Here is a 16262-nt window from a genome sequence, read left to right on the forward strand (position 1 = left end):
TTATCCCACGCACAAGGTTAATGAAAGACTTTTTTTTAGTGATGAATTTTTCATATTACATAACCTATAAATACTAAAACCAATATTTTTAAAATTAAAGAATGAAAAAATTGAAAAGTTTCACCAGTGTAAACACCATTGGCCCTTTAATTCCATAAGGAAGGTGGGAATAAAAATAAAAAATAAAGAGATATTTTTTATACCAAAATGTATAAATTACTAATAATAGTTGAATATTCTTTTGAAAATAATTTTTCATATTACATAACCTATAAACACTGAAACCAATATTTTAAAGATTAAAGAATGAAAAACTTGAAAAGTTTTACCAGTATAAACATCATTGACCCCTTTAATATCATTTTGGGAATGAAAAAATAAAAATAAAGAGATATTTTTAATACTAAAATGATAAATTACTAATAATAGTTGAATATCTTTTTTGAAAATAATTTAATATTAAAATCCGGATAAATGTAAGATGTGGTCTTTTTCGCAAATGATCCAAAGATAATTTGTTTAGAAGTATTTAAAATAAAGAATTTATAACTTATTAAATTATTGTCATATATTTAATTCATATTTTCTTTCTTCCATATCTTTCTAATTTATAGATGGCCATTAACTTAACTTTCTTATATTTATATATATATATATATATATATATATATATATATATATATATATATATATATATATATATTTCATTAAAGGAATAACTAGGTCAAATGTAATTCTGACAGATAACGAAACTCTCTTTTTCTTAATGGATAAAAGCTCTAAATAGAATATTTAGACAAACAAATAAAAAATTCCTTTTAAAGAAACCAAAAATACTAAAACCAACTTTAATAACTATTTAGATTAAGTATATTTTAACATATATTTCATATTAAAAAAACAAATTAGAAAAAAGTGTCCATTTTCAAGACTAGAGAAGAACACTATAAATTTGAGTATAAAACTTAAGTCAAATATAATGTAAACCGACAATTTATTTTTTTTTATAAAAAAACTATCGATGTTTTCTTGATATGATTTTAATACATTTTTAAATGGAATTTATAAAAAAATAGTTTATTTATTAGTTCTTTAACTAATACTCCTATTACTTTTTTAAGACATTAGGTTAGTGTTTGCAGGTAGTATTGTACCTAAAGGAAATATTTGGCATATGGTTGGAAAAGTGGGCCCCAAATACAGAAGCAAGAGTAGTGAGTTATTCCAAAATAAATAAGGTTGACAGAAAGTAGATGAAGTTGAACAAAAATGCAGCAAGAGAATTGAATGTACTCAGACTTTTATTAGAGAAGGTGATATTGGTTCAGATTCATTGTGAATTAAAATTATTTATTTCATCTTCAAATAATAATAGTTTTGATAAAAATAAAGTTGAGTTACGCTTATGCTTTTCAGTAAAATATTAATTGCTTTATTTTTAATTGGTCTCTGAATAAATTATATTCATATTTACATTTACAGCAGATAAAAATATATATTTTCTAGATTAGTTTACTAATTAAAATTGTTTCAGGAAGTGATATTTTATTTAAAAGGATCTTCAATTTATTACAGTCAAAATGAATTGTAACCCGCGAGCCAACCCGGCTCACCACGGGTTTGAACCGGATTGAATTTGAAAAAAATGTAATTTTTTATGTAGACTAATTTTTAACCCGGCTCAGTTAGAATCTGGTTCACCGGGTTGAACCCCGTGGTGAGCCGAATTAGCTCACCAACCCACCTAATTTAATTTTATTATTTATTATTTTGTATTTTAATAGTTAGCATTTTTTTCATTATATTGTATATGGTTATAAAGAAGAAGATGTTTCGAGAAAAATATTATAAGTCATGTTTTTAGATTACGCTTGGATTATATAATACTTTTTTTTATTTTGAATTGTCTTTGAAGTTTAACATCATTTTAGTGTGACGTTTATTTAGTTTTGAATTTAAAAAATTATAATATTTTATTTAAAAAAAAACTTATAATTAAATGAGTCAGTGAGCCAATCCGTTTAACCCACCAACCTGTGGTGGGTCAGACCGGGTTCAAATTTTTTCAGCTCGCAAATAAGTGAATCGGGTTGGATTGATTCATTAAGTGACCAACCCGTGATGAGTCGGGTCGGATCGAGTCGGGTTATCCGTTTTGACATCTCTATTTGAATTACGGTATTTTGGGCTACTGAGAGTACAATCTTTTTTATTGAAATACACATATGTACATTTTTTTTTATTTTCTTACTACATTTCTTTATAATTTCTAACAAACAAACTCGTTAAATTTCTTAACTAATTGTTTTAAATAATAGTTATTGAAGTTTTCTTTTTCTGTTGGAAACAGTGAGGCAATCACTGTTGCATATGCACAGGGCATGACATATGAGAGTGCAGAGTCTATTTATGAGAATGTAAAATGGTAGCAGAATTTGTGGGAATGATGTTAGAAGCTACTCCTGTTGTTGTAACTGTTTTGCTGAACATCTTTCCATGATTGCTTGTGGGATCCTCTTTTGGAATTTGGAATATCAAATAAATTGTTGCACATAAATCATAGCATTGGTGAACTTTTAGATTAATAAATATTAGATGTTATGGAAAAAATTTATTTACATTTATTGCTTTTGTACACAAAATTCTAATCCAAAATAATTATACAATTATCCAATGGAAAACCAAAAAATCACAAAGCTATATAGTTCCTTCTTATAAAAGGGAAAAAAACAATTATGAATTATTTAAAATTGTTAAGATATTCTTACATATATCTTAACAAAAATTTAATTAGAAATATAACTAACTAATTGATATAATATTTACTATATATTGAACAATAGTTTAATGTTATATAAAAGGTGTGTTTAGAGTCTTAGCATCTTCCATTTCAAAACCAACACTTCTTGGGATGGAAGAATACGTGGACGATGTCAACGCCGCCAGTATGTTACCTTACAACTATCAATTCCTTCCATATCCCACACATAAACACTGTATTGTTCAGTAAAACTCACCTATTTTTCAAGCTTTTCATGGTTGCTACCCCTTTTAGTAAAACCCTAAAAAAGCAGAAAAATAAACCAACCCTAGCAAATTAAGTAAATTTTCATGGGAAAAAACATCTTAAAAAAAGCGGCATTATAATCATGCACGCAAAGGCCAGAACTTGTGTTGTTATATATCATACATATCACTCTATGTTTAGCATTTCTATGTTAAGAAATTACCCATTTTGATGGAGCTTTGACCTTTTGTCCAACACCAAGTTCGAAGAGCCAAAGATCTAAATCATTAACTCTTCTCACGTCTCTCTCCCCATTTAAAAAATCATATTATCCAGTAAACATCTCGAATTGCAGTTCATAACTGCAATTACGAGAACCGCATTGGGGTTGTGAACACAGTCATCACAGCCTGTGTTTGACAGATACGTTCACATACACGTGAAAAACAACTCCATTTTTCTCAGGAAAAAGTGATTTAATATATACACATTTTTCTTACACTGTGCCTTCTTACAATTGCAAATGGCTTCTTGGTGCTGTGGTTCCGTTCCTCTTCTTGTTTCTGTCTTCTTGGCCATAACGACACTCGCATTGGGTGGGAATTTCTACGAAGATTTTGACAATCTCTTTGGAGATGTAAGGGTCGACATTAAAGATGGAGGGCAAAGCATGACCCTCACAATGGACCAATATTCTGGCTCAGGCATTGGCTCCAAGAATGAGTACTTGTTTGGACGATTCGACATGCAAATCAAGCTCGTACCAGGAAACTCTGCAGGAACTGTCACAGCCTTTTACGTATGCATGTCTTCCTCCAAATTCATCATTAACATTTTTTTCACCATACTCTTCGTCAATATAAGATATATATCTTTATACTTTAAAAAAAAAAAGTGGATTTTATGTTTAACTAATCTCTATAAAATTGATTCATAAAACGAGATTTACACTTAATTATATATTATAAATTTTGTCTCTATTGATATGTATATCGGTGAGAAAAACCAGAATCCATGTTTAGTGTGAGAAATGGCTTTCAATTTATAGATTTCAGCTTATTACAACGTAGAACGCAAGATAGTTTATGGCAAAGTCATTGATATGTTTTTGATGTGCAGCTAAGTTCTCAAGGAGCAAACCATGATGAAATAGATATAGAGTTCTTGGGAAACTTGACTGGAGACCCTTATCTTCTCTCAACGAATATATATGCTGATGGTGTGGGTGGTCGTGAGATGCAGTATTATCTTTGGTTCGATCCAACAGAGGACTTCCATACTTACACCATTGATTGGAACCCTCATCGCATAGTGTAAGTAACAAAACATGTGTATATATAATGTAATTGGATGACATTCCCATTAGGGTTACCTAAAAAATGTGTTTTTGGTGCGATTTCAGAATCTTGGTGGATGACACTCCCATTAGGGTTATGTTGAATAGAGAGACTATTGGTGTTCCTTTCCCAACAAACAGACCAATGAGGATGTACACAACTCTTTGGAATGGAGATGCTTGGGCAACAAGATGGGGAGCAGTGAAGCTTGATCTGTCATATGCTCCATTCGTGGCAAGCTTCAGAAATTTCAATGCCGATGCTTGCATTGCAAATGAAGGTGGTGCAAGCTGCAAGGGTTTCAATGGTGGAAGAGCAACTGGTCTTACTGAAGAGAAGAAGAGTGAAATGCAAAGGGTGCTTTCCAAATGGGTTGTCTATGATTATTGTCGTGATCTTAGACGCTATTCACATGGTCTCCCTTACGAATGCCGCAGGGAAAATTTATTAGATCAAATTGAATAGAAGTTCAATCTATCATGCATTTTCCATTTATCTAATTTCATCAATTCAAATGGACGTTATATCAGGAAGGAAAAGATGGATTCATTGACTGATATAAGCACGTTTGGACTCTCAAAGGCAATTCTATCTTTGGATCCAAACAAATTCTGAGGGAAGATGTAGTTGTTATGTTACACGTAACATGTATATTTGAATTGTGCATGAAATGTTGTTATTCTATTAAATGGAATGAATTTGAAGCTATTGGCCGATATATGATCCCGTTTGCTGGAATTGTGTATTCAAAGTTGTTTCTCTCTTTAATGTTTTTACGTAACTTTTTTTTTTTCTTTATAAATTTATAGGTTCATAAGCATTAAACTTTGTTTAACTAACATTGAGTGTTTCAATGTTTTCTCTTTCAAATTTCGATCACCCCATAAAAGAATAGCATATATCTTCAGCAAAATTCATACTTGAATTTGTTGGTTGCTTCAATATATTAGTTATTACCTTGAATAACAAAATTAAAAAAAGTGTAATTATATAACACTCTCTAATTTGTGAGCATGAGTGGTAAAACAGGTCGTTCAACCGTGTTGATCTACTAAAATTGAGATGAGATGAGTCAAACTAATTAATCCATCATACTAAAATAGTTTGAAATTCTTCATCTTGTCAATGATGGTAGGTGAATTAGCAGATTGACGCACCCCTAATTTTTTAAAATGTTTAAATATATATATATATATATATATATATATATATATATATATATATATATATATATATATAGTATTTAAATTATAACACAATTTTAAATTTCGTTCGAGTTTTGAATCATTATATTTTGAAAATGAATTTTTTTTCTTTTTTACTTTACCAAGGGCATTATGTGTGTCCTTGTTGCAACCGTTCCTCTTCCTCCCCCATTGTAGCTGTCAGTGTCTCTATGAAATACACAGCCTATTTAAAATGTTTTCTACTTACTCATCTTATAAAAAATAGGGTCTAAACATCTTACAAATTATATATCTCTTTTACAAACCATTCGACACTGCTTTGCAAAGGATTTCGAAAACATTATTCACCTCCTTTTAGTGTTTTTCTGTGTTTGCAAGAATATCACAAACTTATAGAGAAGATAAATAACTTTAGAAAAGGTTTTTCTAAAAATGAACTTCAGTTATTAGAAATGTATTTATAGTTTAGACCTTTTATTATAAAAATAACATAATGTTACCTATGCAGCCAAGGGATACGACAATGGTTATTTTCAACAATTAACAGTAGTTTGGAACTGAGACATATTAAGACGAGGTAAAAAAAGATGAATTTTTGGCCTTGGTTATGAATTGAAGCAAAAAGGGAGGGGGTTGGACTCAATTAAAAAACCAAAGCACTAAACCGAAAATAAAATAAAAAATTGGATTTTTGGCGGTAGTTGTGGAGATAACTAATTATCAAATTTTAAATAATTATTTAATTTTAAGGAGCTATGATAGTGATTCTTACCATACTTGTTACCATAGCTCCTTAAAATCAAATAATTATTTAAATCTTATAGGTTTTATGGCCTTGGTTCTCTTTAACCTATGCCAAAAGTCTTTTTTGCTTCGATTATTCTACCAACTACTACCTTAGGTCCAATTTTAATTAAAATATTTATTTAATTTAAGGTTCTTTGGCTTCGGTTATTGTCAAAATTGAGGAATAAACCCTTTTTTGCTCGGTTTTGACTATAATTGTTACTTAAAGTCTACAGTTTTTAAAACAAATCATTATGTTTTTGTAACATCCTATACCAAAAACAGATCTACATATCAGAACCAGTATACACAATGCAGACATAGACCAAAATATATTTTTCAACCAAAAACAAAATTATATAGCACTAGTTCCAAAAATAACCGAAGTCGTAAGGGACCTATATCGACAATTCATTAAAGCACCGAAGCCATAGGCCCTATTCTGAAAGACTTAAAATGTCTGTTTTCAGGGACGAAATTTCAGTTTTATAGGATCCTATGGTAGTGGTTCTTTAAATAACCGAAGCCATATACCTTGTTCAAAGACATGTCAACTTAAAATGTCAATTTTTAGGGGCAATGTCATTTTGCAAGATCCTATGACAACGATTTTGTCAATAATCAAAGTCATAGGCCCTATTCAAAGCTTAAAATATCATTTTTTTAAATTTTATTATTATTATTTGACACCCCTTTAAGCTTCAATTGATTTTGAACTAATTAAGACTAAAAGGTAGATATGGCTTCGGTTGTTTATTGAACCAAAACCTATAAGCTTGAGAAATTTTTTAAAATATCACCCGTTATTTTATGCTTTAGTTTCATGAAAATCAAAGCATATTTGGAACTTTAGAAGCCTAATTCTCTATTAATGTGTTCTCGGTTTATTAAAATCATCATTGCTCTTAAGTCATTGTCTAGGTTCTCATAGTGGATTAATGCATTTGATGGGCCAGTCCATCAATTTTTTGAAGTTTTTTATTATTTGACACCCTTTTAGGCTTCGGTTGGTTTTGAACCGAGACTAAAAGATAGATATGGTTTCAGTTGTTTATTGAATCAAAGCTTATAAGTTCGCAAAATCTTTGAAAATATCATCGTGTTATTTTATGCTTCGATTTTGTGAAAATCGAAGCGTATTTGACACGTTAGAAGCCTAATTCTTTACTGGTGTGTTCTCTTTTTATAAAATTAATCATTGCTCTTAAGTAATTTTTAAGGTTCTCACACACTGCGAGAAAAAAAGGCTTTTAATGTTTGTTATTTTTGACATTCAACGTCCAATCCAGATCCGACATCTTACTGGGAGACATTAATTTTGACGTCAAATCCCCTTCCTGAACGTCAATTGACGTCGGACCCTCCTAAAGCGACGTCATTTTTTTCTAAAAATTTATAATTTGTTTTCACAATATTACCACACATGAAATACAGAAAATGATTCCATCACATCAGAAAATTGTATATACTATGAGTTTCAAGCAATGGTGAATGACCACTTAATGTTGCCAGCGAGATTTGTCAACTCGTGCACAAAACTACATCATAAGCCAAAATTAATCGGTGGAAACGAAATTTAATCGGTGCAAATAAAATTTAATCGGTGCAAACTAAAGTTAATTGGTGCAAAATAAATTAACTAGAAGAAAATCAATCAAACATACCTTGTAGCAGCAATGGCAAACACGAATGAAACAAAAACCCAAACGAAAACTCGAAAGCAAGCGAGGCTCGTGTTCTGAGTTTTTGGGGTTTAAAAGGGCATTTCATGTCAGCCCCTCCATCATCGACATCTAATTGCTAAAAAACCGTTTTGGCATTACTTTTAGGTATTTTCACAACTTATTGATGTCCGGGGAATGGGATCTGACGTTTAATGTGTATTAGACATCGACCCTTTCTATGTGCAATTTGTAATGTCTGAAGAAGAACATTTCAATTCTGATTTTGCAGAAGATTTGATGTAGGGGGGTTGACGCCTATATCGTAAAAAAATTAATATTGACGCTTAAAATGAGATATTTTCGAACATTTTTTACGTCCGTGGAGGGGGGAGCCGACTTATAAATTGAATTAGACATCGGGAAGCCTATAGCCGACGTCTAAAGGCAATAAAAAGTGACTTTTCAGTTCTGTGTGTTGACCATTTGATGTCTGACCTTGGAAAAACCGACGTCTATACCTTATTTGACGTCAGGGACCTATTTAACCGACTTCTATAATAATGTTTTATCTACAAAACTGTCACCTGTCATTTTTATGTTGAATTTTCTTTCGTTAAACGTTAAATGTTATTTTTGTACTAGTGACATTAGGTTAATGCATTTGATACGTGAGTCCATCATTTTTTTAATATATATATATATATATATATATATATATATATATATATATATATATATTTTATAGAATCATATTTAATTGATTAATTATTGTATTTAATTAAATAAATTAAAATAATTAAAATTTTATATGTTTAATTACTTAACTATAATTAATAATTGAAATTTAATTTGTAAATATTAATTATTTAAATTATAATATTATTTTATATTTACATCTATGAAATAATATAACGCAAACAAAAAAGTTAATTTTTTAAAATATTTTTTATTTTAATTTTTAATTTAAAAAATAAAGGTAATCGGATCAACTCGTCATTACCCGTCTTTGACCTACTTGATAAGTTAAACGAAATAGACAAATGGATTGACAAATTCAAAACACTAATACAACTTACCAAAATTTTGAATGATTGGCGAACAATTTCACGTTACTTACTTTGTCATCCTATTTACCTATGTGTAAGAATATCCTTGATAATTCATAATTAAATTCCTCAATTAAATATAATATAACTACAACTTATAACACATTTAGATATCCAATATAATAAGAAGGTAATAGAAGTATTCATCAATTCAATTTAAACTTAAAATTGAATGTAGCAAAATAATTTAAATTGATTCACTAGTACAGAAAGGACTTTACACGTATGTTATTTTGAGCTTTTAACGTCTGATCTTTGTCCGATGTCTATACGTGTGACGTTAATGAGACGTCAGACCATAGGTCAGACGTCTCTAAGGTTGCTCCTGACTCATGGTGATTCGAGTTTACAACTTTCACTACAAAAAAGTAGGGCATTACCGAAGGCCAGAAGCCTTCGGTAAATGCCAAAGGCCGTCGATAATGGGTGTTTACCGAAGGCTTATCGACGGCCAAAAATCCTTCGATAAATCCCTTGTCGCTAACTATTACCGAAGGCTTTTGGCCCTCGGTAGATAATTACTGAAGGGCGAAAGCCCTCGGTAATTACCGAAGGCCAGAAGCCCTCGGTAATTACCGAAGGCCAGAAGCCTTCGGTAATGACCAAACGAGGGTATTTACCGAAGGGCAGAAGCCTTCGGTAATGACCAACAGTGGGCATTTACCGAAGGGCAAAAGCCTTCGGTAAATTGCAGAGCAGGTTTCAGAGAAATGGCATTTCTTGTGCAACCCAGACCTGTATATCAAATTTCAATTACAAACAGACCTGCATATCAGTTTTCAAGCACATACAAACATGCATAATGTGCATCTCAAAGATGCAATCAATTATCAGGAATACATTGAACATCAATTAATCCATAGAACATCCATTAATGTATAGATAATGTAATTATAGTTCAAATATAAAACAATGTAACAAAAGGATGTTCTAACATCCAAAGTTTGGAAGTAGATAAAATTAACACTGAAATGATATAAAGTCCAAAATGTTATAATATCTAAATGTTTGTCTAAGTTATAATAAAAAAATGAAACTAATAATGTACATAACTATCATCAGAATGATCTTCATCATCCTGCTCCTCTACTGATGGGTGGACTGGTGTGGGTTGGACTGATGAGGGTTGGACTGATGAGGGTTGGACTGATGTGGGCTGTTGAGTGGCAGCAGGTGATGAGGAGGGTCGTGACTGGGTGGGAGGGATATTTTGTACGTCCTGTGAGGTTTGAGGCAAGACTCTCATGACCAGGGCCTTAAAGTTTGTAAACTCTGCTTTGAGATCAGTGATCTCCTGGTCACGTTGATGGAGTTGCTGCCTGAGTTGAAGAACGACCTCGTCAGGAGTACTGGTGGAAGAAGAAGGCTGGTGCTTCAGAGTACCTCCTCTGGATGCTGTATAGTTTGCAGCAAGTTGTCCCGCACCATACACTCGTCCTTTTTTCTTCCCACCAACGATGTCGATCCAGCACTGTGTCCTACGGATGTCATCATCTGCATTACTGGCATCATCCGGTGTAGGAGCTGACTCATGTTCAGATCTAACCTGTGAAAGTCTCGTAGAAAAGTCTTCCTGTTGAAACATTAAAAGCAATGTCAGGGAACGATAGTATAACATAAATGAACAATTAGTAATAGTAATAGTGTTATTTGCTTACATGAGTCTTCCGAGATCTTTCATCAACAAATTCATTAGTTCCCTTCCGAACATGAGTCTGTGCGAAGACCTCATCAACATGGACCGCCCGTCCTAGAGCCTGTGCTTGTAACATAATTAAGAATTACAAGCGTACATATGAAATAGAATATACATAACTTATGTATGAAAGAAAAAGTTATGTAATGAGATTATACCATACGAATGGCATGCTCATGAATGGTGATCGACCCACCAGTATGCAGGGTGCCACCCCTTTCAGACGCTCTGTTCCGCTGGGCTTTGGCACACTTATTGCGGAACTCTACTGTATTCCAATGAGCCAGTAAAGAGTTCCAAATGTGTTCACCCAGCCAGTTAGGGCGCTGTCCTGCATTGCGGGCATCCCTAAACATCTTTGACAGCCGATGAGATGCTTTCATGTGGAAATTTCTGTGTATCTGACTTTCATGTTCAGGTTTCCACTGCACCTTCATCTGTAACATTAAAGAGAACAAACATTGATTACAAAACATACTAAAATAAGACGGACATTAGTGTAATAGATTGCTCACCTGAAAGCGCTCCCAGAATGCCTTTCTGTCGTCATGAGGTATTGCTCCCCAAGTAGGCCATGGACTTAAATACTGTTGCTTTATTGAACGTGTGATGGCCTGGGAAGCAACCCTAGATGGAATAAACCTGCATAACGAAACTCATTTCAATTACAATATGGTTTAAACATCAAATGATATCAACAGATTATAAACTTACCCTTTACCATAGGGCTCAATCCATGGTCGATCATGGAGGGGCGGGTCAAGACCTTCACCATCACCACTTGAATCTGGATCAGCAAGTGGTGTGTCAGTCTCAGAAGGAGGTACAGAAGATGAGGAAGGTATAGAAGTAGGGTCAGGGAGAGGAGTGGGGGTAATAACAATAGGGGGAGGAGTGGGGGTGGCAATAATAGGAGGAGGAAGAGGGTGTGCTGCAGGGGTAGTAGAAGGGTGTGCTGCAGGAGGAGGAGAAGGGTCTACTGCAGGGGTAGTAGAAGGGTGTGCTGCAGGAGGAGGAGAAGGGTCTGCTGCAGGTGTAGGAGGCTGTATAATAGGGGTAGGAGGAGGCCCCACAGATGATGTACTACCTGCAGCAGTGGTAGGTAATCTAGCAGGCACCCTAAGTACATACTTTGGTGCCTGCCGTTGCCTCTTTGTAGGCCTTGCTACCCCTTTTCCTTTATCAGGACGCTCTGAACCTTGTCTTGTCATTACTGCATTCAAATGGTTACAAATAAAGCGAAAAAATATAAATAAATAAAGAAGGATCAATTGTTTTCAAAGTCAATGTATAAGTAATTGCATACAACTTAAAGATGGTATTTTAGATAATGGTTATGAAATGATAGTCCAATTTGCTACAATAGATGTTCAACATTCAATCATCGTCATCATCATCATCATCTTCATCTTCATCTTCAGCATCGTCTTCTTCTTCTTGTTCTTCTTCTTCATCGTCATCATCATCATCATCTTCTTCTTCTTGTTCTTCTTCATCTTCTTCTTCTTCTTCTTCTTCTTCTTCTTCCTCTTGTTCTTCATCACCTTGTATTGTTGCTTCTAATTCATCTCCATCACCATCAGGGTCGACCAATGCGGTTATACGTTCAACTTCGATAATTTCTTGTGATTGTGACATTTGGTCAAGTTGGTAGGCTACATCTTCCTCAACTTCATTTGAGTCTATGCGACCTCTAGGCTTCGTTTGTATTGCTACGGCCCAACCACGCTTGTCAATATTGCGAAATGGTGGATATGGCACATAATAAACCTGTCTGACATTAGATGGTAGAATGAAAGGATCAAAAGGCCCATATCTTAATCTCTGGTTCAGTTCGACAATATTAAAGTGTGGATCGACTCTAGTACCAGCTCTAGAAGGATCAAACCATTCACAATAAAAAAGTACCACTCTGTTTGGAGAAGTAGTGCTGTTGTACTCTAACTCATATATTTTATGAATGATGCCGTAGAAATCATCATAAGACCCCTCTGTTAGGCCCTTGACATACACACCACAATTTGATGTTTGCTTTCCTTTAGACCATTCATGTGTATGGAATTTGTAACCATTGATGAAGTAAGTGTGCCATTCTTTGACACATCTCATTGGCCAATTGGAGAGATGTCTTAACTCTTGAACCGTGGGAGTTAACGCCTGATTAAAAACCTACAAAGGTACTAACAAAATTATAAAAGCAATAGTCAAATTAACCTTGCTCTAAACGTAGGGAAAACTACGGACCTGATTTCTAAACCAATGGGGAAACTCTGAGTGTATTCTAGCAGAAGTATTTCCTTCTGCGACTTGCTCAGCCACAACAAATGAGCTGGTACAAATGAAATTCATTAGTGTATAACAATTAAACCGTTTGATAGATTAGAGATGGATGATGACATACTCAAGGTACGGCTTTACTTCACTGCAATTGATCAAAACATGGACATGAGCAGAGTTGAATTCAGCATCAGTTAACCAATGAGTGAATTCTTTCCCTGCGTGACGGCCTGATTGTCGGAAAACTGATAATGCACATTCATGTGGTTCAACTTGCCATTGCATTTCATTTCTGACATGAGTGGGGGACAACATGAAGTTCTTGAAATAATGTGAACAAAAATAAGTTGTCTCTCTGTGCAAGTAAGCTGCACAAATTGAGCCTTCCACTCTAGCTTTATTTTTAACTGAGCGTTTGGATTCTCCCATAAACCTTTCAAAGGGATACATCCACCTGTACTGCACGGGTCCCCCAAGCCAAGCTTCATATGCAAGATGAATTGGAATGTGCTCCATTGAATCAAAGAATGCAGGAGGGAATATTTTTTCCAATTTGCAGAGAATAATCGGGATATTTTCATCCATCTTTTTAAGGGAATCTTCCTTTAGTGTTGTGCAGCACAAATCTTTAAAGAAGTTACTGATTTCTATCAGTGGATTTAACACGTGCATTGGCAAACAACTGAACGCAAGAGGGATGAAAGTCTCCATGTATACATGACAATCATGACTCTTCAACCCTTGAATAGTACCGTTCTGAACATTGTCACATCTGGACAAGTTAGAAGCATATCCATCTGGCATTCTAAGCTCCTTGATCCATCCACACATTATTCTTGTCTCGTCTTTTGACATGGTGTAATTTGCTTTTGGTTTAAATAATCGGTCGTTACCTTGTGCCTTCAACTCTAAGTCTTTTCGTCCACAATACAAAGGTAAATCTTTTCTTGCTTTCTCATTATCTTTTGTCTTACTTTTAACATTCATAACTGTGTTGAAGACATTGTCAAAGAAATTTTTTTCTGTGTGCATGACATCGATGTTGTGTCTTAGCAAGTTGTCCTTCCAATAGGGAAGTTCCCAGAATATGCTTCTTTTAGTCCAATTATGCCATTCCCCAAACCCTTCTAGCCTATTCTGACCACATTCAGTCACTTTTGGATAGTCTTTCACTCTTCTCCACACGTGTGATCCAGTCAACTTTGGCGGGGGCATATCCGTTTCAACTTGTCCTTTGCGAAATGCCTTTTTGTTTCTTCTAAAGGGGTGATCAATGGGAAAGAACCGTCGATGGCAGTCAAACCAACTACTTTTCCGGCCATGACTCAATTGGAATGACTTTGTATGTTCCATGCAATGTGGACAAGCTAATCGACCATGTGTGCTCCAACCAGATAACATGTCGTACGCTGGGAAGTCATTAATAGTCCACATCAAGGCTGCCCTCATAAGGAAATTTTGCCTCCTTGAAACGTCATACGTCCAAACACCATTCCATAACTTCTTCAAATCATCAATCAAAGGCTCCAAGTAAACATCAATCAATGATTTGGGATTAGACGGACCTGGTATTATACACGATAAAAACATGTAAGGCTTTGTCATACACATCTCAGGTGGTAGATTGTATGGGGTAACTATCACGGGCCAGCATGAATACGGTGATGCAGACGCCTGAATGTACGGGGTAAACCCGTCAGAGCATAGACCAAGTCTGACGTTACGTGGTTCACTAGCAAAGGATGGATGTTTACGATTGAAGTGCTTCCAAGCTTCACCATCGGAAGGATGACGCAAAAGACCTGGAGTTTTGTTACCATCATGCCATGTCATGTGTTCTGCTGTTTGCATTGAAGTAAACAATCTTTGTAATCTTGGAATTATAGGCAAGTAGAACATGGACTTTAATGGAATTGGTTTTTTTTGCCTCCGTCCAGCATGCATTGTCTGATATCGAGGTGAGCCACAAAACTTGCATTCAACCAACAGTGCATCATTTTTGCCACTGTCATTGTCATAGAATAACATACATCCATTAACACAACAATCAATCTTCTTCACATCCAATCCCAACTTTGAAACACATTTTTTGGCTTGGTAATAGTTCTTCGGCATGAAATTGTTTGGTGGTGTCAAATCTAACATCAATTTTGTATAGAAGTCCACTGCTTGAATGGGAACGTTCCAATTAGATTTCCCAGCCATGAGTCTAATGCACACTGACAATTTTGACTCAGATGAACCTTCAAATACAGGTAGATTTGCCTCTGTCAATAAATTGTAAAACCTCTGCGTCGTTTCATTTGGAGGCTCTTCATCATGACTATCGTATGCTTCTTCGGCATGGTGACGAAGAGCATTGTCGACCATCTCTTGCATATAGGCAAATTGATCTATCTCAGATGTATGTACAACAGTATTCGAACCTGATGCAAGCCGTGTTTCAGCTCCAGTGGAGGTTGAAGGAATTTCTTCACCATGAAATGTCCAAACCGTGTAATTAGGCATGAACCCTTTTTGGTAAAGGTGGACTTTGACGACTTCATCTTTCAAAATCCTTGTACATTCGCACTTGATGCATGGACATCGAATCCCTCCATCAAGGGCATAATATTGATATCGTCGGGCTGTCTCCACGAACTCTTCAACTCCGATGACAAAAGATTCCTTCAAACCTCTCCTTCCACTATAACAACGGTCGTACATCCATCCACGATGGTTGACAAAATGGGCCATGTTCTGTGACAAGCCAAACAAATAAAAACTTAGCCAAAACAGCAACACTCCATGTGACATAAGTAATAAACCTATTACTACTCAAGTCGAACATGGAAGGCAATTTGAACACTATGGTCATAGGCATTCAATAAGGGCATGCAAAGAGAAGTCCTCGGTATCGAAATGCCTTAGACACACTAAGGGGCTGTGTATTAAAGTTGGAGGAGACAACCTATTACTACTGAAGTTCTCTTTTCTAGAGTACTTCCAAATATTTTGTAGGTTCTAAGTGTTTATAATAATTTTACCCTTCTCATTGCATTGAGAATGTGTGTAGTACCATAGGATTTTAAATGACTACTTAACTTAATCAACTTGTAGCCTCATAAATGAAAGACAATATACATGAACATACAACATAGACATCAACATAATTTAGGCAATCAAATATCTATAAAAGCATGGATATATAATACATAACATA

The 16262-nt window shown here is 34.4% G+C and overlaps 3 protein-coding genes across 3 annotated transcripts; 1 reads left to right on the forward strand and 2 right to left on the reverse strand.

Moving 5' to 3' along the window:
• The first annotated feature begins 3375 nt into the window (after positions 1-3375).
• Positions 3376-5062, forward strand: LOC124841136 (xyloglucan endotransglucosylase protein 1-like). Its single transcript, XM_088116310.1, has 3 exons — positions 3376-3806; positions 4127-4320; positions 4410-5062. Exons 1-3 carry the CDS (start codon positions 3531-3533, stop codon positions 4807-4809), a joined length of 870 nt encoding a protein of 289 aa, XP_087972436.1. The 5' UTR covers positions 3376-3530; the 3' UTR covers positions 4810-5062.
• A 4976-nt stretch (positions 5063-10038) lies between these two features.
• Positions 10039-10859, reverse strand: LOC148198286 (uncharacterized). The gene is made up of 2 exons (XM_088115741.1): positions 10746-10859; positions 10039-10660 (listed from the first exon to the last, which is right to left on the reverse strand). The coding sequence occupies exons 1-2, from the start codon at positions 10857-10859 to the stop codon at positions 10124-10126; spliced, it is 651 nt and encodes a 216-aa protein (XP_087971867.1). The 3' UTR covers positions 10039-10123.
• A 1301-nt stretch (positions 10860-12160) lies between these two features.
• LOC148198287 (uncharacterized) lies at positions 12161-15796 on the reverse strand. The gene is made up of 3 exons (XM_088116309.1): positions 13185-15796; positions 13028-13112; positions 12161-12952 (listed from the first exon to the last, which is right to left on the reverse strand). Exons 1-3 carry the CDS (start codon positions 15794-15796, stop codon positions 12161-12163), a joined length of 3489 nt encoding a protein of 1162 aa, XP_087972435.1.
• Between the last annotated feature and the right edge of the window lie 466 nt (positions 15797-16262).

This window comes from Vigna umbellata, chromosome 5, assembly GCF_029865625.1.
Source record: "Vigna umbellata cultivar VRB3 chromosome 5, Vumbellata_1.0, whole genome shotgun sequence".
NCBI classification, from domain to species: Eukaryota; Viridiplantae; Streptophyta; class Magnoliopsida; order Fabales; family Fabaceae; genus Vigna; species Vigna umbellata.